At 43.9% G+C, this 25,088-nt stretch overlaps 1 protein-coding gene across 1 annotated transcript; it reads right to left on the bottom strand.

Moving 5' to 3' along the window:
- Nucleotides 1–817: 817 nt before the first annotated feature.
- On the bottom strand, nt 818–25,088 carry RBR1 (retinoblastoma-related 1). Its single transcript, XM_086507447.1, has 18 exons — nt 24,428–25,088; nt 23,995–24,099; nt 23,752–23,873; nt 23,577–23,673; nt 23,447–23,493; nt 23,165–23,363; nt 22,369–22,435; nt 22,119–22,298; nt 21,792–22,000; nt 20,850–21,699; nt 20,562–20,754; nt 20,402–20,474; nt 2,388–2,561; nt 2,196–2,309; nt 1,965–2,106; nt 1,754–1,866; nt 1,572–1,672; nt 818–1,471 (listed from the first exon to the last, which is right to left on the bottom strand). The coding sequence occupies exons 1-18, from the start codon at nt 24,650–24,652 to the stop codon at nt 1,270–1,272; spliced, it is 3,213 nt and encodes a 1,070-aa protein (XP_086363573.1). The 5' UTR covers nt 24,653–25,088; the 3' UTR covers nt 818–1,269.

Below are 25,088 nucleotides of genomic sequence, written 5' to 3'. Positions count from 1 at the left end.
ATTTGTATGTGGGATCACACAGACCCTAGGTTTTCTCAAGCACTAAGATTCAGACTGGATCCTCTGTCCAAACGTCTTTATCTTTATGTTTGGCTGTTTTTTGAGCGTGTATGCAATATATAAACTTGCTGTTGCGCCTCACTCTTCCGTTCTTCATTCTTGCAAGTTTGTATGTACAACTTGTCCCCATTGCTTGTAGCCCAAGTTTCGACTCGCAACTGGGGACGACTCTACTCGGCACCAAGTAGAGCCTGTGTGCTTCGTCTTTATAAAATTGTCAATGACATTAAAATGTCATCAATTCATAAAAATGTAGCTTATACCCTTATCAATCTTTGACCAATCCATTTCCTTTCCTGCCTTAAAACTATAACAAATTTGTTCTCAATTGCATTCAATTAATCACAAAAGACCCAAGCTATGAGATTAATTGCCCTCTAGCACAAAATATTCTATATACCTAGATGAATCCCGGAAGAACTCAAATTCACCTACGAAGCAAAGTGCAGCTATAGACTCATGTCAGTCACCCTTAAGACATAACCATCAACTTCATCATGCATAGTATTGACTAAATACTACATCCCCTCTTAACATCATCAGTGCCCAATTGCGGGTGTAGAATTAGGTACTACCATATGCTCCAACATACACCACACACACGGGGCCATACATCAACACAAAGTAAGCAATTCATCAAAAAACAGTCAATTCATGAACAATGTATTGAATGCTGCAGATGAACGCCTGCACAATACCAAAAGTACCCTTCTTCCGTGTGCATGAAAAAAAAAGGACATAACAAAAGAAGAGGATGTAGGCTTGTTTGCATTCTGCAAAATCAACTATCGATGATTACCTTTGCATATATTGTACATCAGAATACCACAAGGCATGCATGCAATGCATGTGCTTCTGCATCTTTACAAAACCGTAAAAAAGGCACACCGAGGCACCAGATGCTAATAAGCCAACGACCTTGGGCAAATTCTTACACCTTTCCTATAATGGGTGCAAGCTTTGCCTTCACCCAATGTAACTACATGTACAGCACTATTGTCACAAAGAGCCCCTTGTAGAGCTGCTAACAACCTACGATGTCCACAAGATTTACTGCGCTCACGCGGCTTCTACGTAATCTGCTTTCTCCCTCTATCAGCACTGAGGGTACGGTGAGGATAAATGCGAAGGCTGTACAGACCTCTAATGTATGCTTTACAAAAGAATGGTTACAATCGTAAGGCTAGATTAATTATCTGAGAAGATGTGTTATCTATCCATGCATAGCCTCTTAGGTAAGGGCCCATCAAGACTTGAGGCAGTTCTTGATAGTGGCTGCGACTGGCTGTGATGGGCAGAATCTGGTGACACATGCTTGACGGCGGAATTGGCATTGAAGGTGTAAAGGTTTCCTGCTACCAAGGAGTCACTTACTAATCCAGCCTCGCCAAAATCAAGCCTTCCTAGGTGCCTGCCAGAATACAGGTTCAATCTTTATTAATCAATCGAGTGGTCTTGAGTGGTCTTTCAATACGGTGACTACAAAAGCAATGATCCAAATTAGATTTTACCTGTTATTAACTCTGTTATTGATCTCAACAAGGTCCTTCGAAGGGCTCTCCCCAACACAAGCATATAAGCTCCTTGAACTTGGAGTCCTGAGAGGCTCGATCTGAATACGCACGTAAATACAGCCAAAGATCAGTAGAATTCAGATGCATGCTTCTATGGTGAAAACAGGTTCGACACAGACCTTAGAGGATCTCAAGGGAGAGACATAAACATTATGTTTGGCAGACACCTTCTTTGGTGACATGTCCGGGAGGGAAGAAAATGGCGATGGACCAGGTGATCCAGGCACCTTGCCTACAAAACACAAACAAAGAAGTCCCTATTAGTTAGCATTCTGCTTACAAGAACACCTGCTAGCTAACAATTCGCCAACAAAATCCACAATTCCTTACTATCAGGCTTTCCAGAATCCTCATTTGTTTGCACATTTGCCGCAGTAGACATGTTCAGCTGCATTAAAAATCCCTTAATGGCGGGAACAAAAATGGCATTGTAGAAACTGATAATGTCTCCTGTGCCTTGTCCTCCCTTTTGCTGAGCCAATGAAAGTCAAAAAAGAAGCCTTAAGAGGTAATCACAAGTAAAAGCTGTGAGACAAACAGTAAGGATAAAGAAAGCGGTACCAATGGTCTTGCAGAAGGAAGGTTGAAAAAAACTGTTCGATATATGTACGTATCATGAGGATTTTGCTTATAATGCTGAATTATTTGTTTAAATGTGATATTCAACTGCTTAACCTGAGAAATGAAACGATGGGCTCTTTGTGTCAGATATGAACCAATACAGAGAACTACCTTGGGATGCAAGGAACTTACTTTGCACACACCATACATAGCACAAAGAAGAATCTGATCCATGTGCCTTTTGAAGAGAAGGCTTGTTTCATTGAAAAGTATATGTTGCACAGTTTTGTAAACATCCTCCATGACGTTCGGTTGCTTCAGGCTTTCGCAAAGAAACTTTATCCGAATAGCCACCAGTTTAAGAGCCTGACCAAAACAACAGCCGCTTAAACCTCTCTCTCTCTCTCTCTCTCTCTCTCTCTCTCCTCTTCTAGTGTGCCAGATAGAGCCCAAGACAGAGCTACATTACATATGTCACTGCCAGTATACTATGAGATACGATGCCGCTTTCACTGTCTATTCAGAGAGGGTTTTGGACCACTTTCTAGAGTCATGAGATACCACGATCAGAGATGCCTCTGATTATACTTACTGGAGCTTCACGGACACAGAGAGAACCTCTTGAAGAGGGGCACAATGAGAGAGATTCAGATTACAGATTTCTTTCAGTCACAGACAGAGGAGTTCGAGCAGCCCCCACACCATAGCAGCACTAGAGGCACAAGAGGCATACTACTTGATCGAGCGATAGAGTTGGGGCAGTCATTTTGGCCTTTTAAAGGTGTTAATATAACATTTCATTTCTCTCTCTCTCTCTCTCTCTCTCTCTCTCTCTCTCTCTCTCTCACACACACACAAAGCAGGCACCACGTGCCAATAGAAAAGAACAAACTGAACAAACTTTTAGCACTTTAATAACAACTGAACTGAAAGAGAGAGACGACACGCGACACGGAGTGGCGGAATTCCACCCCAAAGAGTATTGGCCCCAAAACCTTGGCGCCCCTTTCGGTATTTCTTTATATTGCATCAACACAGTACAAGGAGGTGCTGAGAGTAACCACTGCTCAGACTTCTTAATACTTCCCCCGTACATAACCATGAAGGTCCGAGCCATGAGTAACAACAACAATACTCCCCCCGTAAATAACCACAAGGGTCCGGGCCGTGAGTATGAACAAGCAATCTCAAACATCATTTCTCACCCTCCACCAGGGAGTAAAATCACCAATCGTTGAAACCAGTATTAAAACCAAAGTCAAAACATTTCAAATCGGCACCAAGACAGATTCAAAACAGATACCATCCATTTCAAACAAATTTCAAACCATACTTTCTCAAACAAAATTCAAAAGTATCTAACTATAAAACAACTAGAAAGTTCATTCATGGTTTTGTTCGGACAACCGAACTTTGAGGACGACTGGCTTGCCCTTCTGCATCACGGTGATGGTTCGGTTCCGAACTTGGAGAGTCGCATCATTCTTGTCATGCCAAGGCATGCCTAATAGAACATCACAATTTCCCAACTTCATAATGTGGAAATCGGCTTTTCCATGATAATCTTGGATAGTCACTGGAAGAGCACCAATGAGTGGTACCACTTTCTAAGTTTTCCCTGTGGCTAGCTCAGCTTCAATTTCTCCACCCTCTGCATCATAATCAAAGTGCATCTGCTTTAAGAATTTTGGATAGATGAAGTTCTCTGTAGCTCCAAGGTCAAAGAAAATAAGAGCTTTGAAGCCATTGACTTCGCCATATGCCCGACACAATTCATTTGTACTCTCAAGGTGTATAGCCGGTTTAGCTCATTTGGCTGGAGATAATCCTTGGTTTCTATCGACCGTCGATGCAAGAGTTGGCTCCACGGGTCTGTCAATGCGTTGGGGACAACCAAAACAGTTATGTCCTGTTTGAAAGCATCCAAAATATCGGCCTTCTTGTAGAAAGGTGTCTCGTTGTTGAGGTGTCAAACGAGGCCTTTGTGGTTGACTTTCACGAGACTCTCGAGAATTTGTTCTTTGTTGGCGAGAGTTGTGGTTAGTGGCCGGAGATTCTTCTGTGGTAAACTCTAGCTTTCCCTTCATCAATTTGTAGCCAGGTGCGGCATGGTCCATAAGTTCTTGCATGGTGGAGACTTGATTGGATAGACAACATTCCTGCAATGGTGATGGTAGTCCAATGGTGTATCGCTCGCATTGGGCCTCCAAGGGAACAGATCTAAAGAAGGACATCGGAAGGTATACGTCGAGAAACCTTTGGTTATATTCGTCCATGGTTTCGGTGGCAAGCATTTTCAAGTTGCCCCACTCTGCCAAAATCCAGACTTCAAACAAAGAAGTCATGTAACTACATGCAAAAACTGTCTTGAATTGAAAGCTTGCCAGGTCCTTGGAGCATGCGGTTGTGTCGCGATCGAACTCCACCATTGCATAGCATTATCTTTAAGAAATCCCGCTGCTCGATAAATCTTGGATTCTTCTGTATAGTTCCCTAAAGCATAGATGTTGTCGAATTGCTATAGGAACTACAATGCTTTCTTGCGATCTTTCACCCCGCAAAAAAGTGAAAAATTTGATTGTCGAGCCGCCATCTTTGAAATCTTTGGGTTGGTTAGGCCCATATCCCAAATATGGGATAATAAGGGTATCCATATGGGCTCCAACCATTGTAGCCTGGTGGCGGTGGTGGTGGTGGGGGGGGCAATGGGGGCAACAAAGGCGGTTGCACTGGATCAGGGTCAAATGGTTGCACCATATCCCTGAAAACTCCCCCAATCGGAATAGACGGCAAAGAAGGTTGCCGGTTGGAAGCTCTCGTACTTTCTGATGCCGGAGGAGGTATCACTTGGGGCATCAGAGGGGGTAACATGTAGTTCAAAAATTGTTAAAAACTTTACAGCATCAGAAGATTCTGTTGAGGATGCCGCAAAAGAATGTCGTGAAGTTCGTTGAGCAGAAACTGCAAATATTCTATTGAATCCATGAATTCCAAGTCTTTGGTTCTTTATGGCTTATGCCTTGTAAGACAGAGCGATGAAGACGGGAGCGCGCCTGTTGCGTGATGAAGTAAGGGTGGGAGTGGCTAATAAGTCTAGGGACGGAGGGCGAAGATACCTCAAATAAAATTCCAAAAGCTCTGTCTGCTCTTTTGTAGGACCGGTATGCTTTCAGAAAAGCACAAGCCTGATGCTCTGATACCACTGTCACAAGGCAGGTACCACGTGCCAATAGAAAAGAAACAGATTGAACAGACTTTTAGCACTTTAATAACAACTGAACTGAAAGAGAGACGACACGCGACACAGAGTGGCAAAATTCCACCCCAGAGAGTATTGGCCCCAAACCTTGGCGCCCCTTTCGGTATTTCTTTATATTGCATCAACAGAGTACAAGCCGGTACTCCAGACTCTGCACCTTCTCCAGGAAGCATGCCAAAGAATGAGCCCTAACCTCATATTTAAAGGCCCTTGACCTGAAAAGCAGTTTACATGAAAACCCTTCAAACTCAAAAGCTTCTGGTCCAAAAAGCAATGTCAAAAAGTTGCCAACGTAATTTACGAAAATCCGTACAACTTAACATATCATCAGCCAACGCAAAACGCGGAAATCCGTAGAGCCTGCCACATCATCAGCCAACGTAATTTTCGAAAATCTGCCACGTCAATTTCTTTTTTTTTTTTGTGGGTCCTGCTTTATTTCCTTTATGTCACTTGGGGCCCCATCGGACGGGATCCCCATAAGTTGGTAGGACTTCTTCTGTTACTTGTTCTTCTTAGGGTTTAGGCCCCTCAGCCAACATTGCAAGTTGGCTCCATTCTTTAGGCTTTGACATGTCAACAGTTTGTGACTCTCTCTCTCTCTCTCTCTCTCTCTCTCTCTCTCTCTCTCTCTCTCTCTCTCTCTATATATATATATATATATATATATATATAAGGCTCTCTCAAAGGTTACACGACTCATATGTCGAGCTCGACCTCTACACGATGTTGATCAAATCTCATATGTCAAGCTCAGTCTCTAGAGGATGGTTCAAGCAAGGGGCTTGCTTAGCTTAGGCAAGGGGCTTCATTAACCAAGGGGTCTGCTTACCGAGCAAAGGGCAACTTTATGCAGTTTCGAGCTTTCATTCCCGCGCACACTTGCACTTGCTACATATGAGAGAGGGAGGTCACTCCAGTCAACACTCCCATGAAATCAAGTAAGAGAATGGGAAAGGACGATAGGATGGAGGGATGAGGTTGAGGAGGCCATCAAGCAAGCCATTTTGGGACACAAGAAAGAGACGGATAGTGCCTTCAAGATCGTCAATAGGGCCCTATCGAAGAAGATCACGGCTCTAGAGATGGAGTGTGCCTCAAAGTGGAGGCACGAGATAAAATTCGACAAACTAAAGGAAGCGTTGGAGGACATGCGCTCCTGGACAAAGCTTAACGAAGGAGAAATTCAGCCATCCATAGCAAAAGAGCTGAATACCATTAAGGTGCAAGTGCTCACCATCCAAGCGGACGAGGGGAAGAAAGCACAAGAGACCTCTCATGGGTAGAGGTGCTCACATGCACCAAGAAGCAAGTAAAGGAAGCGGACCAATGGATCCGAGTGGCCAAAAAAGGTAAACATGAGGAAGAGTAAAGGAGGAAGGCACACGCTCTACATGTAGGGATCATGGGTGTCAAAGACACCAACAATGTGGAAGAGGAAGTGAAAAGCCTCTATGCACATAAGGGAATCATGGAGCCAAAACACACCTAACTATGGAGAGTGGGCAAGGAAGGAGGAAGTGATAGGGTCACCTCCAAAGAACATGCTCTAATCATTCGTTTCCCTACCATGGAAGAGACGAAGCACTTCCTCAAAAAGAGGCCTACACTAAAGAAAATAAGGATTTTCTTGGGAGATGATCTTATTGTGTCTCAAGTAGCACAAAAGATAGAATGCATGCTCGAGGTCATGGCAATCAGAGAGAAGGGGAAACTCGCATTATATAGAGGCAAAGTGGTAGTACTAGACAGATGCACAGCATGACAGTGCAAGACCTATGGGACCAACCTAAATCTTGCATCATAAAATTGCAATGGCTCGGATGTTGGAGCATTCGAGGATTCCTTCAAGGGAAGGGACATCATTTTTTATTCAGAGACGCATCAAAGCCCAAAGAGCACACTCCCAAAGGTGACTGGATACAAATGGGAGAGCACATGCAGGCAGGTAGCTCATAACGAGCACAATAGCACACAATTATGAATAGTTGCAGTGTTATTTAGGGAGGAGTTACACCCAATCATCCAGGTGGTTCACAAAGATGAGTGCCTACCATATGTGGGTCAAAGTTGGAGTGGAAGAGGGCAGAGCTCTTTAATTGCCATACGTTACTTCCCTCCTAGCACATCTCATTATGCTTCGCCTAAGGGGCATTCACCATACATGATACTAGATGACGGCATTTGGGAGTTCTCGAAGGATGGAAATGTCATTCTACTCGAGGATTTCAATGCCAAGACATGTGACACTTCCAAGGAGATGTTGAGAGAGCCACACTTCACAGAGATGGGGCTCTTCAAGACTTCAAAGGATGCTGAGAAGTTTATAGAGAATGGGAGATACTTGATTGAGATGGACACAACACATGGATTGGCCATTTTGAACGGCCTTGATAGATACTCCTCTTCAAGCAACTTCACTTGCTTTTCTCATAGACATGGTGCTAGCACTTTGGATTATGTTTTGGCTCCCACATCACTTATACCACACATTCACAACTTATTACTCTAGCTAGACCTTCTGGGAGTGGCTGTAGATCATATTCATAAACCTTTTGCACTAGATTTTACTTACACTATTGGTGACTTTTGTCATGCAACGCATTGCCATGCGAGATACCACTTTTGCAGAGACGTAGATGGAGTGTATATAGCAGAGCTATATGGTCTTATAGCAAGGGAGAACCTCCATAGACCCTTGTCTGAGCTCACCCAAATATTGACACAAATGATAGACAATAGCAGCCACAACTTTGTCCCATTCTCAACTTACTGGGAGACCACGGTATGGGAGCATGCCCCAAAATAGTTGTAATGATGATGAGTGTCGAGAGACCAGAGCCCGACTACATAAGAGGTGGCTTTGGGAGACATCACACATTCACAGTCACCCAACGCCTTATACGGTGCAAGAAGAGAGATATTTATCACATGTTCTTGAGCAAGGGCTCTAGGGCGGCTTGACGACTCTTTGGAAAACACTCACCCTCCCAAGTCATCTACAGAGACATGGACACAATATGCATCCTCTCTATACACAATAGCAGAAAAGTTACCATTGTCGGACCCGTCAGAGCCCTCTCCTCCCACTTTTACTTTCTTGAATGTAGAGATCGTCAAGCGAGCCATTGACAAATTGCACACAGGGAGGACACACCACCATGTTGGTATAGTGGCAAAGCATTTCATACATGTTAAGAGATCATATTGATGGTTTGTTGGCCTTCATGTTCAATAGGGCCATGTGTGAGGGGTTTCCTAAGACTTAAGAGTACATCTACGATTCTACCACTACTTAAGTCTAAAGATCCTAACTACGCACTATCATGATTGGCCACTCATTGGCAAAGCTATATGCATCTATACTTCCAACATGAGTTCAGCAGGTGGCAAAGAGAGAGGATATACGAGCTTCAAGGAGGGTAGGCTAGATTCAGGAGAGAATTCTCTATATACTTGATCATATCTTGACGCTTAGAGCAATCATTGAGGAGGGCAGACACATGGGAGGCGGAATTATTGTAATTTTGTGGATTTTCCCAAAGCTTTTGACACGTCAAAGATTTTTTAGCATGAACTCACTCAAACCATTTTCAAATTTATATGTTTTTGTTTTGTTTTCGGAATCGGGTAGGACACGCCCGGCCGCTCCTCTCATACACCAAAAAAGGTATACAAAAAGAACGACCGGGACTATGCACCCAGAAACCGAAGGCAGACGCTTTTGTCACTAGTTTCCTCTGGACTACGAGAGTCCATAATTATCTACACTCTTAGGGCCATGACTAATCCCTTGAGAGACCCATTTCGTCACCTGGATTTGGGCGTGACAACGACCAAGTACCTCTATTCAGAGGCCCAGGTACTGCGGGACTTGCTTCGGTCTTCCCTTTGGAGTTGCCTCCTCCAGATAACTTATCGCTCACCTCACTAAACTGCCTTTGAAACCCGACGGTTTTCCCCTAGGAAATGCCATACCCGCTTGGAAGGGAGTCGGCTCACAGGTGGCGTCCGCTGAGGTTGGTGGTGTCTCTCGTTTGCACCTCCCAACCCCTTTTAGGTAAAGTTGACCCCCTCAGGGAGGGAATTGTGTAACAAACTCCTGACGTGTCGACCTACTGAAGAACGGAGCTACCAGCCAAGGAGCCTAAGTCCTAAGAAGAACAAGTAACAAAAGAAGTGTCACAAAGTGATGACGTGGTTGCCCAAGAGCAAAAACCCTAACCCTAATTTTTGCCAAAAACCCTAATTCTGGAAACCCTAACCCTAAAACCTGCAAACCCTAATTTTGAAAACCCTAACCCTAAAACATGCAAAGCCTAATTCTACTGCCAAAAACCCTAAAATTGCAGAAACCCTAACCCTAACCTTAAGGACAGTAGGGAGATTTCCGAAAATTGCGTTGGCTGATGACGTGGCAGGCTATACGGATTTCTGTGATCTACGCTGGCAACTTTTTGGCTTTGCTTTTGGACCAGATGCTTTTGAGTTTGAAGGCTTTTCACTGTAATTGCTTTTTAGGCCAAGGGCCTTTAAATATGAGGTTAGGGCTCATTCTTTGGCATGCTTCCTGGAGAAGGTGCAAAGTCTGGAGTACCGGCTTGTACTTTGATGATGCAATATAAAGAAATACTGAAAGGGGTGCCAAGGTTTGGGGCCAATACTCTCTGGGGTAGAATTACGTCATTTCCCCCGGAAGGGATTGGATTCAAAATAATAGCATAGGAAGGGGAGCATTATCTCCCCATCCGCCTATGCAGAGCACCCAAATACCGGGGTACAACTTCACCGAGGAACTTCGCAACAGGCACGTGCCCTGCGGTTCCGTCCCTTGAGTGCGGATCACGGAGTACCCAGAAGGGCATCCGCTTCCCGCGAGCCTCCCCACCAAGGAGGATAATGGTCCTTTCTTCAGGGTCCAACGAAGAGTCGATTACGTTGAAGGTGGAGTTGAATCGGTTTAGCCAACGCCCCCTTGCTTCATCTACCTCCGAACAGTTCATCAACAAATGCGAAAGCGAACAACCCTCTAATTGGGAGCTCCTCCTTCCTATTCACTATAGTGCTCCTATTGAGCTGCAGCAAGTATCCACGTGTTTGATCAAAGCCGGCCTCCTTATAGGGCTCCAACGCCAGGCACGAATGCCTCTCGTCCCACTTGTCCCATGCGTGGTAGCGATGCATTAAATATTAAATATTAAATTTAGAAGCTACTTACGTGCGACCAATTTACGTTAAGAAGCGTAGCTCAGTTGGTGAGACCTTTGTGATGTAACCCGGGTTGTTTCTTCCAAACAGCCAAGGTTGATTTTTTCAAATTTCAATATAATTGAACAATGCTTTTGGAGCCTTCAGTTCCGGGAGCTAGATTGATAAAAAGACTACATGACTTGAGAATTTGTCACGTGCGCATTGCACTTGAGCCACGTGGACAAGCTACTACTACATGTAAGCATATGTCTTAGTTAGTATAGATTAGGATCTAGCCTGGCACCTTGTGAGCATCTAGAAGGACATGCATAATTAGGCAAGTCATAGTTGCACAACCTCACTTGCACTAAACACTCATTTTAGCATATAGACATATGAACAATCACTTAAGTCATTTATTAATAAGTGACTTTGACATGACATTTATAAAAAGTAGGTAGGGCAAATGGCAAAAAAACCTATAAAAGAGTCACTTGGCCTTCAATTTCTAGATATCAGTACCCGTAGGGACATTCAACACCCACAGCACCTCAACACCTAGCATTTCATCGACAATACCCCACCATTATCGGATCAGCCCAACATTTTTGCATCAATTCAGCCCATCATTTTGTATCAACTCAGCCCAATGTTTTCGCACCAAATCAGCCCTAGCATTTTGCAGTTCATCCGCAAGAAGCATTAGCACTCAGTATTCAGCAATTGTATCAACATTTGTGTAAGTAATCAAAGCAAGTACTTGCTCTAACAACAAAGCAAGGGACGTGTTACAGACTTGGACCCTCCAAGCGCAAAATCAATAGCAACACACCAACAAAATCTGTAAATAATTTAACTTGAACAGAGAGTGAGTGAGAGAAAAGGAGGTCAATCCCTTCTAGTATTTTTTTATTATTGCTTCGCGAAGGTACAACTCTCCAAGGGTCCAGTTCTCTCATCCAAATGCTCTCAGAATACTAGCCCTCCGGGCACTTAAAACAATACAAGGGATGCCCAAAAGCAAAGCCCCAAAAGCTAGGGTCCAAAAGCACTTGGCACCAAAAGCAATTGGGCTCAAAACTGCCCAAAGAAGCAAGCACAAAACGTGAAAGTCCATACAACAGTGCCACATGTCGCCCTCAGCGCGAATCGCAAAAATCTGCCCCAAGCCTCAAGCTTTTGATAATTTAGGGTTTAGGTCCCTTGGCCAATGTACCATAAGTTCTTTAACTTGTCGGGGCCGCCGAGGGGGAGGGTTTTGAAATCCGAACCCCTTTTGAAGCCTCTCTGCCAAAACTTCTACTCTTCTTCTCAGATTAAGTTTTTAACTCTAACCCACGCACGCATCCAAAATTCTACATAGACATCATACACTGATCAGATCACATTTCTGTCGAGGGTCTTAGATGCAAATCATGATCATTGTAACATATCTAGCAATCACATCCAGACCGCGCTTATCTTTCCATGGATGTCTTGAGAGACTAAATCTTGTTACTATCACATTCATATTCTTTCTTTTCACAATTCAAGCAAACCATGCCCATGACTATCCCCACAAGACAGTGCATTCACAGAGCAAGCAATCCACAAATCACACACTTAGTTCACACTGAACACTATGTTTCAATCATTTGATCTAGCCATCTCATCCCATTCAAAACTCTTGATGCACCTAGATCCTTGTGCAACCATCTAATCCTTCCAGAACTCTTGATGCACTCACAACAGCATTGAATCTTGATGCACTAGAATCAAATTCATTTAACATTCACTTAGCCATCACATCCATATCTCATTGATCTCTAACAAATGCACTAAGTTCAAATCATTCATCAAATAGAATGTTCCAAACAAATTATCTTTCCAACACATACTCTAATAATACACACATGAAAGAGCATGTTCAATTCTAGGCAATTTCCAATTCAATGTACACATCTTCATAAAGTAAATAATGTCAACCTGTCTGTATCCCTAAAATCTCAATGAGAAATTAGTTACTTTATTCAACCTAGGCAGTCTGTGACAAAGGAGTGGAGTGGCTCCTCTTCTGAAGTCCGCACCACACCAGATTCAACATGTTGATTCATCGGTAACTTTCGGAATAGACAGCATTAATCCTAAAGCTTCAAGGTACAACTCAAAACTAAAGAGAATCTGCAAGGTTCTCTTCCCCCATCCACTTTGCATCGCGAGCCAAAAAGTGCCCTTGATCAAATTATCCGGTGGACCTAGCTTACCCTTCTGTTCTTTTCTTGTGCCCTGTGACCTATGTGGGTAGCCTTGCTGGCCTCCCCTGTCCACTAGCAAGTCAATTTGAATCTTCGGAATTCTTTGATAAACTATCAGCTCATTCCCTTGCTTCTTCGGAACTCTCTGATGAACCATCATGTCACGTGACACATCCCAACCCTATGTGTCCGTGGACAAGCTACACCACAACAGGGTTCAGTCAGTTCAATCAAGTTTAGAATAGCAGTGATCTGGCACTTTTGTGAGTCTATTCGTAGACCGTGCATGCCCAATCACTTAGCATAGATGCATTTCCTCCGGTTGCACACAGCATGATCATCGGAATTCCGATCTGAATCCGTTCGCATCAATTAGGAGAATTTTCCAGTGCATTTAGCCTATTTTCCTATTTATTGGGATTTTCACTTATTATTTTTAAGCGATTTTCCAACAAAAGTAGGTAGGGCAATTTTGCTAAGTTAATATATAAGCAAACCCAAGTTACCACTTTCTGGCAGAAGAGGCAACAGGAGCTTCCCGCTCAACAGGCAACTTCTCAGCAAAACCCCCCAGTAGTAGATCCTCGCCATACCTCCCACCTCCCTTTGGCGTTTTTTCCCAGATCCAACCCATCGCCATCCCAGCACATTGGCCTGGCGTTTGTATACCCTTCAAGCAGCCCATAGCCCAGCATTTGTGGATCGTTAACCATCAGCAGGCAGTAGCGTTTTTGCTTCAGCTTTCAGCCATAAAACGTAGCCAATGCAGGGATTGACTAACCCTAGCAAAAGCATCTTCCTCAGCGTTTTTCAGCAGGGAAATCTCTGCCACAACCAGCATTTTCTCAGCCTTCAGCAATAGCAGAAAACGCAGCCAAAGAAGGTACATCAGTCAGCGTTTTTGACCTCAGCAGGAACCCCGTCAGATCCACCGATTTCAGCCCTTAAGGACAGTCATAAACAGTCATTTTCAGCCTTAAAAGAGTCCAAGAATTTCAGCCTAAAGAAGAACACAGATTCAGCCATCGTCGTCGTCGTCACCGTCGTCGTCATCGGCATAGTCCAACTTGCATCAATCCTTTGCATTCGCATTGTACTCTTTCGTGTAATCAAGTAGACCACTCTCGCCAACGAGAGTGGGGCCTTCGGAGGAGGGTTTTACAAACCTCTCGGTGTCGTATCTCTTCTCTCTCCTTCTCTCAGTCTCATTCACTTGCATGCACAATCCACTGTGACCACAGCACTCTACAAGACGGAAAGCTCTCTCTTTCCCTAAAGAACTAAAAGGAACCTTGAGCAGTAAAGATCACTAATCTTGAGAAAAAAACAACATTCATTCCGCTGCACCTAACATTGGTATCAGAGCTTTGGAAGTGTTCTGCATTACTCAAGGAAAGAACCACAAGAACCACAAGAACCACAAGAATTTTTTTTGCTTGTTGCGATCACACGAACTCAAGTTTACTTGGGCGTGGCGATTCCTAATCGTGTTTTGTTGAAAATTGACAGGAATCCCAAGAAAGAAGGGCTTGTCCAACCTCCCCTTGTGTCTCTTTTCACTCATTGAGAGCGGACCGTGCACTTAACGGCCGGCCAATCGACGTGAGGTGGGAAAAAGCAACCTTGGTGTGAGCGCAAGGCCGCCATGGGGTGCGCCCGCAGAAAAGGGTAGAACTCGGTCGAAGAGAAGATCCTTCTCCAACGCGATTTGCAAGCGAAAGAACACCTCAAGAACCCAAGTTCCTCGTGAACTTAAGAACCCAAGACCCGCAAGAACCCAAGTTCCTCGTGAACTTAAGAACCCAAGACCCGCAAGAACCCAAGTTCCTCGTGAACTTAAGAACCCACAAGAACCCACGATTGCAGAATGGTCATCACTCGAAGCGGAATGGATACTTCGCTTGGAGGTGGTGAGCATGAGAGAGGCGAAGAAGAATTTTCCTCGCCAGGAGGTTTTTCCGACCCTTCCCCATCTACGACAAAGATTGCACGAACTCCTATGGAGGAGTTAGACCAAGAAAGAGAAGCAAAAAGAAAGGCTTACGAAGAACGAAGGGCAGCCATAGATCGTGAATACAAAGAAGGAATGGCAGCCATAGCACGTGAGAGCGAGCAAGCACGCTTGGAAGCCAAAGCAAGAGAAGCAGAATTTGATCGAGAGAACAAAGAAATGCAAGCCAAGTTTGATCACGAGAACAAAGAAATAAGGCAAGAGATCTTGCGACTCTTTTCTCGAATACAGGCACAGATTCAACAGGATAGGGAAAAGGAGACTCTCAGTCTCTCCTTCTCTAAAGCATGACCCACAGGATTTGCATGATTGTGTGAAGCATGATGATGATTTGATTGACAATGACTTGCATGATGATTTGAAGCACAATGATAAGCATGATGATTTGGATGCCAATGATTTGCATAATGATTTGGATGACAATGACAAGCATGATGATTTGCATGATCAAGATGTGATTTCTCACAAGCATGATGAGTTGCATGAAGATGATGTGATTGTTCACAAGGATGATGTGTTAGTTGATGCTTTTTCTAGCGAAGCTAACCTCATTGTAGATTCGATAGATCCCGAAGAAGCGATCTTGGCTCTCGAGCCTTGGTCCAAGGAACCATCACAAGAAGTATTATGTGTTCGCATGATTGATACGCACGCATTGTTCGAGTGTTTCATTCGTAAAGGTTTCCTGTATTTTAGTCAGCATCGTTATGTGATCCCTTTTCCTAGGCATGACATATTGTATGTTGAGCACGTTTCTATCATGAGTGAGCACGAATGTATGCGGATTGTTCATGAAAAGCTGAAAAGTTTGTATGTCAAGAAGTCGCATTCCATGTCTCTTCCTTGGCATGACACAGTTTCCGAAAGATCACATGATTGTATGAGCACCAAGCATGGGCATTTCCATTGTGATTTGCCACAGTTGATTGATTTCGATCAAACAGACAAGATTCGACCGCATTGTTTGCATGTGTTTGATGAACGGGTTGTAACTCTGTTTCTATGTTCATCTACATTGCATACACAGTCTTTAGAGAAGACAAGATTTTTTTCCTTCACTATACATGGAATGGGTATGTTCATGGTTTTGTGTTGGAGATAGTTTCAAGAATTTTCTGCCATGGAGATTCTTGAAGACAAAAGAAGCAGGACTCTAAACGAAGTTGAAACAAGAAAGGAGATTCAAAAGACTTTGAGTCGCTTTCGGCGCGGCCCAGAGAAGCAAGCATTGCAGACCTTTATGAAGTTCAAGTACCGCACGACCCACACATCAGAGTGGGCCGGCGAAAACTCCCTTCCAGGATTCCGAATGCTGTTGGCAATCTCCCTCGACGCCATACAGTTCGGTACCAGTACCTCGCTTTGAAAAGGAGGGGATGTCACGTGACACATCCCAACCCTATGTGTCCGTGGACAAGCTACACCACAGCAAGGTTCAATCAATTCAGTCAAGTTTAGAATAGGAGTGATCTGGTATTTTGTGAGTCTATTCGTAGACCGTGCATGCCCAGTCACTTAGCATAGATGCATTTCCTCCGGTTGCACACAGCATGATCATCGGAATTCCCATCAGAATCCGTTCGCATCAGTTAGGGGAATTTTCCAATGCATTTAGCCTATTTTTCTATTTATTGTGATTTTCACTTATTATTTTTAAGCGATTTTCCAACAAAAGTAGGTAGGGCAATTTTGCTAAGTTAACATATAAGCAAACCCAAGTTACCACTTTCTGGCAGAAAAAGCAGCAGGAGCTTCCCGCTCAACAAGCAACTTCTCAGCAAAACCCTTCCCAGCAGTAGATCCTCACCATACCTCCCACCTCCCATTGGCGTTTTTCCCCAGATCCAACCCATCGCCATCCCAACACATTGGCATGGCGTTTGTACACCCTTCAAGCAGCCCGTAGCCTAGCATTTGTGGATCGTTAACCATCAGCAGGCAGTAGCGTTTTTGCTTCAGCTTTCAGCCATAAAACGTAGCCAATGCAGGGATTGACTAACCCTAGCAGAAGCATCTTCCTCAGCGTTTTTCAGCAGGGAAATCTCTGCCACAACCAGCGTTTTCTCAGCCTTCAGCAATAGCAGAAAACGCAGCCAAAGAAGGTACATCAATCAGCGTTTTTGACCTCAGCAGGAACCCTGTCAGATCCACCGATTTCAGCCCTTAAGGACAGTCATAAACAGTCATTTTCAGCCTTAAAACAGTCCAAGAATTTCAGCCTAAAGAACACAGATTCAGCCATCGTCGTCGTCATCATCGGCATAGTCCAACTTGCATCAGTCCTTTGCATTCGCATTGTACTCTTTCGTGTAATCAAGTAGACCACTCTCGCCAACGAGAGTGGGGCCTTCGGAGGAGGGTTTTACAAACCTCTCGGTGTCGTATCTCTCCTCTCTTTCTCTCAGTCTCATTCACTTGCATGCACAATCCACTCACTTTGTTCGTGACCACAGCACTCTACAAGACGGAAAGCTCTCTCTTTCCCTAAAGAACTAAAAGGAACCTTGAGCAGTAAAGATCACTAATCTTGAGAAAAAAACAACATTCATTCCGCTGCACCTAACACATCAATTGATTCCCTTGCTTCTTCAAAATTCTTTGATGAACTATCGTCCGATTTCCTTCGTTCTTTCTTTTCCCTGGAAGACTCTTGCCAAATTGAGGTGGACATTGGCTTATCCATAGGATAGGTCAATGAGTCAGCATGCATTCCAAAACCTTCCTTGGCATGTCCCATACGTCTCTGAATGGAGTTAGACTTCTTTTGCACACAAAACCGTCAAAACTCTTTTGGCAATCCATAGCAAAACAGCTCAATCTAGTCCTTCAAAATGATCCTCCGGAACGAGGATAGTTTTTAGTCATTCTTGTGTCCCCAAGAGCCCCATCGAACGAATACCCTATAAGTTGGAACAACTTATAATCTTTGATATCTGTCAGTTTCCATGTGGACATGCCACATCATCATTTTGTGACAGGGGCCAATCTCTCTGGGCGCAGTACTACGTCGTGCCGTATCACGAAGTGATGACATGGCATGACTTGAATGACAGACTCCGAACAGAGGGGTCGGAGCCCTAATAAAAGATGCAGAAGAAGTTGTATCAATTGCAAAATCAATCCAAGAGGCCAAAAATGAAAGGATGCCAATTATTATAAGTTGCACCAACTTATGGGGTCCTATCCGATGGGGCCTTAGGGAGAAAAGAACTGCGTGAAGGCCGATGATGTGGCAATTGTACGGACGCTCGTGAATCGTGCCGATGATATGGCAATTGAACGGACGTCTACGCTTTGCGCTATTGACGTGGCAGTTGATCAGACGTCCGCCTATTACGCTGGCACCCCTAGTGCTAGCTTTTGGGCCAAGATGCTTTTGAATCTGAAGCTTTTGGACATCCCTCGTAATGTTTATAAGCACCCACTCTGCAGAAGATCTGGACGCAGAGTCAGAGAGCAGAGGACCCTCAAGAGTTGTATAAAGAAATACAAAAAGGGACGCCAATCTTTAGGACCAATGCTTTTGGGCACAAAACTCTCTCTCCCTGGAACGCCAGTCTTCAGGGCCAATGCTTTTGGGCACGAAACTCTCTCTCTCTCTCTCTCTCTCTCTCTCTCTCTCTCTCTCTCTCTCTCTCTCTCTCTCTCTCTCTCTCTCTCTCTCTCTCTCTCAAAGTTTAATGATTTTGAAGTTCTTGTTTGTGCGTCGCTATTGATTTCTCGCTTTGAGTGTCTAAGCCTATTACATGTCGTGTCGTCTCTCTCTCAATTTTGTTATGTCGTGTCTCTTGGTTTTCTTCAGTTCTTTTAGTTTGCTCTCGTATGTTGTGGTAGATTCTCGACTTGGAGTGTTGCAATTTTGAGTAGTAATACGTAATGAGATAGGGGGGTTATCAGAAAGTAATGTCCCAAGCAATATAGAGATCTTTCTCCCAACATAGTTGCTTAGTCTCCAATATAAACTACGTCCCTCTCTAGCAACCGGCCTCCCCAACGTCTAAAACCCCAAGAGAAATGCAAGAGTCACGTGAGCATATAAAAGGCATATGCCATGCATCCTCTGCAAAGATCACAAAATCTTTTCCAACAATATGCTCAACGAATATAAAATCTGTTCAGCCTCTCTAGCAATCGACCTCCCTAGCTTCCCAAAACCCCGAGAGAAATGCAAGGGGTCACGTGAGGGTATTAAGGAAGGCATATGCCATGTATTCTTTGCAAAGAATGCAAACAAAAATCCGTTCTAAGAATTGTAATCACCTGTCAAATGCATGACTCACCGAAACTCGTAAAACTGCAACCGAAAGACTTGAAAAGAATCGAAAAGACCACACTTGCACTTTGAGGATAGCATGAGAACGGGGGGGTTCTACTCTAGAGAGTATTGGGCCTCAACTCAAGCGCCCCGAGCAACATTTGTGAATTTGACAATCAAGAATCTTTACAACCATGCGACCACACACTCATAGCTCAGGATTGTTACAACTGAGGTGATGCCTCGTGTTTAAAGGCACTTGGCATGTTAACATCTCTTAAAACTCCTTCAAAAGCATTTGCTAACAAAAGCAAGACCCAAAGTCAATTGCTTTAAAATTCTAGATCCAATATATCGAACATATCGCACATATCAAGCATATTTATAATATACTAAAAAAGTAGGAGCAAAAGCCTAAGCGCCGAGCTGAGAAAGAAATCGGGCAAGAGTGCTATACATCAACAGCTTGAAGCTTTGATCTTCTCCAAAATTGTTTCTACTGTTGGCAGTTTTGATGGTTAAACAGACAGTTGGATGAAATCTAGGGCCTGACCCAACTTTAAGTCAAATGATATCCAAGACCCTTTCCATAGAGTTTATGTGACACTAGCTGTGTGTTCACATAAACTGCATCTTTGCATGTGGTTTGCATGTTATCTGTGTAAAGCATTTGTGCTTGGACAGAGTAATTGCTGACACGATTTGCTAAGTTTGGTTATGGCAAGTGAAATCAAAAACAATTACTCTTCTTTAAGAGGGTGGTATGAGACGGCTTAAAGACGTGGCTTGCAAACCATACGGATCATGAGTAAAGGCAGCTATATGGCAAGCTGGTAAGGATGCATGAATCGCTGTTTGAAAAGCAGACTGTACAGATCCTAGGACTGATGACATGCAGCAGTCTGGCTTTCAATTTTGATTCGTATAGCAAAGTCAACAAACTGCTTCACAGTTTGAGCTGTTTTTAGAATAGCTTTGAAAATTCCTTTTGGCACCCAGCTAGTTTAAGTATAAGATTATAATCTCACAATTACCAGGTTGTGGATTCACGGCCCTAGAACGGAAGGGTGACTACTGCTACCTACATGCCTCTTGCTCCTCTAAGACCTATGAATTGACCCTCAGCTTCAAGGCATAATTGAGGGCATTATTTCTATAGCCTGTAATACTCAGTACATGAAATAATTTTTTGTGTGTTTGAGCATGTGTATGAGTGCACGCACACCTTCATGTCCAATCAAAACCTCGGTCACTTACTTTTTGCAAAAACATGGTGACAACGGTTTCAGCACAAGTCTCCCCACCTCCAACATGGCTCAACCTTTGAGGACTGCAAAGTATACATTTACCATTACCTTCTTGAAATCAAGAAGAAAAGAGTAGAATAGATATACATATTGTAGAGTAAGCACATTACCTTGCAAAGGCAGACTGCAAAGGAGGCTGAACTCTGGCCTTCATTAGAGTAATAGAAAAGGATGCAGATTGTCGGTCCTTGACAGGTGAAAGAAAGTCACAGCCAACCTTTTCTAAACACCCAGGTGTACCTGACAATGATCCTGTGGAGGTCAAAAATTTCATTGGGGAATACAACAGCCCCTGCTTATCACCTGCAGCCAAGAAATATATTACCTCAAATACGTCCTAAATGGTGGCCAAAGGTTGGCCTTTCTATGAAAATCTGAAAAGCAGTAACCCATGGTACCTTGAAAACCTCCATCTAGTAATTGATATCGAGAATGCAGGGCCTCCAGGGAAGGCATGGGTTCCGCAAGGAGATTCAACCTATAGATCTCGCCCTGCAGGTTTGGTTTTGCTATTATCAACGAATTGTAGAAGGAAGAACCTTTTTCCCAAGCCAGCTTTTCCAAAATCTTCTCTTCAATTGAATTCAAATGCCGTTTCAGCTCTCTTGGCAATGTTTCTTCGTGTCTTACAAAGCTCTCTATTACTTTCCAAGCATCAAATGCTGTGATACCCGTGGGCTCAAGCACAGCAGGAAAATTCAACGACACTGTTTTGTATGTTGCTAAGACTAACTCTGCAGAGCATGCGAGCATGCACCGGTGAAATCTCTCGTTGACAAGAAGTGCAGAAAGATTCTCGCAATGCAGCCTCTGTGCCTCAGCTTGACACATACACCCAAGGACTCTGTAATACAACTTCAAAGCTTCTAGCCTGCGCTGCTCAGCCCAGCTACTGTCCAAGGCAGCTAGACCGTTCATCCCTCCAGACACGCCCCAGGTAATCTTCCTTTCACTTGAAAAAATGGCTTCAAGGAGAACCTGTGCTCTGAATTTGACCTGTTTTGTTATGTCAGAATCGCACGACTGAAAAAATCGGAGCAAACTGGAAGATGGCTCTGCAGACAAGGGGGCAATGACCGTTCTTAGCCATTTGGCCGATGTCATTGTCGACGTGATAGGGGTTGGTGGAGGCATCTTATGGCTATTTGCTTTCATCGGAGAAGGTCTAGGGGACCCAGGGGGAGACAGCAGGTTGCCTTTCATTGAATAAGCCTTTACAGGTGACATCATGATCATCTCATACTTCCTCTTCAAAAAGACAAGAAGACCGTAAATTACAATGTTGGAATACAAACAAGCAAAAGCTAGAAAAAATAGTAAACTCAAATTTTATGGCCGACCTTCGGGCATGTTGCGCCAGAAACTTCACCCAAAGAATTGCTTGTGCCATCTGACAGCATGCCAAGAACAGCATCCCCTCCCTCCAGAAACACACGCTCATCAAGCTCCCCTCTTTCGTTAAACTTCTTTTCATAATCCTTGTTTAAGATGTCCAAATGAGAGCAAAGAGAGCTCTCCCCCATCAGGCCTTCAAAGTACATCACTTTCTCTGCAAGGGAATTAGGCAAGTAGCCAAAGGCAAAATCATAAGCTGTGGATTTGGTTCACAACAAAATGCTATATGAACCTTCAAATGCTATATGAACCTCAAATAATGAAGCACCAACCTGTATCAATGTCTGCAAGCTGATCGGATGTGTTTGCAGGCTTTAAAACGTAAGAAACGTTAAGAATCTTGCAAATCATGTCTGACACCTTTTCCAACATTCTTACCACATCTTCCTCTGAGGCCTCGTACAATTGACATAACGATCCAACAACATTGACTCCAGAAGGGCTTCTAAGACCTACAGAGAAGCAACATGATCAAGGGAGGCAGAAACGGAAATCAAGAAAACCTCTAGAGCCCTGACTTACCAAACAAGTCGGTTTTAAATGAAGAAAACTTCCTTCGATGAGCTGGAACATGCAGTATCATTACAGCCTGCAAAGGATCAACTTAAAATAAGTGCTAAACCTTGCACTGTTTAAGCCCTCTTCCTCACGCACAAAATGGTAGCTCCGCCACTAACAGAAAAGCCAGGTCCAAGTCACGCAAAAAGGCTCACTACATTACAGAGCTATTTGACAGGAAGCATACAGCAGGATGGTTGAAATCTATAATGAGATTATCTGCTAAAAAATGTGTAGCTTTAAGTTCTCCAAACTATTGTTACTCTACTCCAAATTGAGTGAAACAACCAGATAGGTTGAACAGCAAGAAGTACAAGACAATTTGAGTACACACAAATGCTGGCTGATTGAGATAAAAGGGCAGCATGCAGCAACCCAATGTGTCTACTTAGTGAGAGATTCAAACACCTTAATTGGCAAGTATGGCCATCAGGGCAGCTAAAATATGCGTATATTATTTCAAGCATAGTACCCTTTTAAATCTTGGGGGCTAGGTCTTTTCTTAAAAGGGACCTTTCAAAGAAGGCTCTGTAAGCCACGCACATGCGACTGCAAGCTGCCAGGCTGAAGTTTAAGTGTACTTTATTCTTTACACATTTCAATTCTCAATTTGCAAGATTATCCGCGAAAAATACATGTAATACACACCCCATGTTATAAGTCCCATCCAGTATGGTAGCTCCTATGCTGACCATACGGGTAAAAGCCAAAAGAGAGACGCATGAGCAACTACAGAGTAAACAAACCAAGGAGGACTCACCAAAATAGCAATCAATCCATTTGTACATGTCACAAGGTCAAACTGAGTCAACACGTGTTCCCGAAGGGTAAGAAATAACATCCACCCAAAACGCAAGTGATCACATGTTATCGAAGCTCCATTCACCGAACGCTGGGAGCATGAGCAATGTGTCATACGCGAGGAAAGGAAAAGAATGTTGTAATTGCGCTTATAATAGCTGCAACAGCAACCCACCAAGATATTAGTCCCGAAAACATTGCCTAAAAATATTCGAATGAACATCCAAAAATGTGACATTACTTGAAGAGCGCTGCCAAATGACTAAAACTGGCTTGCAAATCCTTCACCTGCAAAACGAATTCATGTCATTGACTCAAAAACATACAAATTGCAACCTTAGTGGTGCTAATCGAAGCATAAAAACAAAGACCTGTCTAAGCCTCTCCCGTGCATTTCCATACTCAGCTTCCAAAACAGGGTCTGATTTTTGCAAAAATTGTGGGAGTTCCTTGAAGAAATCCCAAACGCTGCAGAGTCGCAAAAAGTTCATTATCAACCTACATCTTGCTTGCACCAGTACTTGCCAATACTTGTTAATTACCTACCTTACTTTTGCACCATCCAAAATATGTGAAAGCTTGCCGGTGCATGCTTCAGGGCTCTCTGGTGATAATTTTAGAGCACAGTATAGAATGCATGCACTCCAAAGGCGCACCATCTGTTCCTCCTGGGAAAATAAAAATTCTTACTGCTCGGATGTTGCGTTGTATGACAATCACTTCTTGCAATAAAGGAAGTTGCTCAAATCTTAGACCAAATCAATGAAGCATGAGGCACTAGAAACTTACTGTTCCGGATCCGAAGGCTGCATTGTTAACCGACAGCAATGGCCTAACCTTCTCAAACAAGCACATTGAACCAGTCCTTGTTGTTGTACCCAAACAAGAGACTGCCTGCAAAAGTAGAATTTCCATCAAAGTTATACATTGCATCATGTGAGAGACGATGGAATCAAGGTGGATGTCCGGCTAGATGATTCTCAACTTAAGAGAGACATAACGTGAAATTGACAACTAAAATAAATCTGTTCACTAAGTATGAACATTGCAACTCCTACAAGTCTGACAACCTAGTTTAATATGTTTGAGCATGGATGTATGCCAACAGCCATCATCAAAACTTACTTGCTGTCAACAGCGAGCTGACCAGAGTTGGGCATTGAAAAAGAGACTCACTATGCATGTAAAATATGCACAAAACCACACAAGCGCAGATCCGAACCTTGGATAAGGCCATAAATTGAGCTTGCATCATGTCAGAGGGCTCCTTGCAGAGAGATGAAGCTGTGCCATTCTCGCTTCTGTCCTCGTGAATGGACAGGGAAGGAGCCCTCGAGGGCTGAGAATAGCCATTGCAGAGGCGATCCTCTGTTGCTGCACCAGGGAGAAAGAACTCTTGAATTTCAGTCTTGCAAGTAACATTCTCCGTATCTCTCGGTGCATCCATGTCTGAGCTTCGCGAGAAAACAAGCAGCAACTGTCTCTCGCAATTCTGATGTGGCGGGAGAGGGAGAAGGACCTCTTTCAGGACGTAATTGAGCCGTCAGGAATCAAAAACAGGGGAAGCCAAACCTGGATACGGCAAGGCGCCCCCCGAGAAGAAGAAGCTGGCGAGGAAGCCAGCGTGCTCAAGGCCAAATTTGCCGAAATGTGCAGGAGGAGGAGGGTGATGTACGGGAAGCAGAGGAGAGGGAACCTGCGGGGTAGACGACGAAATTGGGAATGGGGAGGGAGCAGGGGAGCAGAAATCTTGTCAGAGTGAGGGAGCAATGGAAGCTTGGCCCTGCAGGAGCGGGAGGGGGCGGTTAGCCATTACCGAGACGAAGAGATGTGCGGGAAAAGGGGTGCAGAGGGAAGAGGGCGACAGAAAGTCGCTGGCGTTA

The sequence above is a fragment of the Adiantum capillus-veneris genome, chromosome 30 (genome assembly GCF_014529385.1).
Source record: "Adiantum capillus-veneris isolate H3 chromosome 30, ASM1452938v2, whole genome shotgun sequence".
Lineage (NCBI taxonomy): Eukaryota > Viridiplantae > Streptophyta > Polypodiopsida > Polypodiales > Pteridaceae > Adiantum > Adiantum capillus-veneris.
The sequence above is the reverse complement of the archived record's forward strand: the minus strand, read 5'-3'. Positions and strand labels throughout refer to the sequence as shown.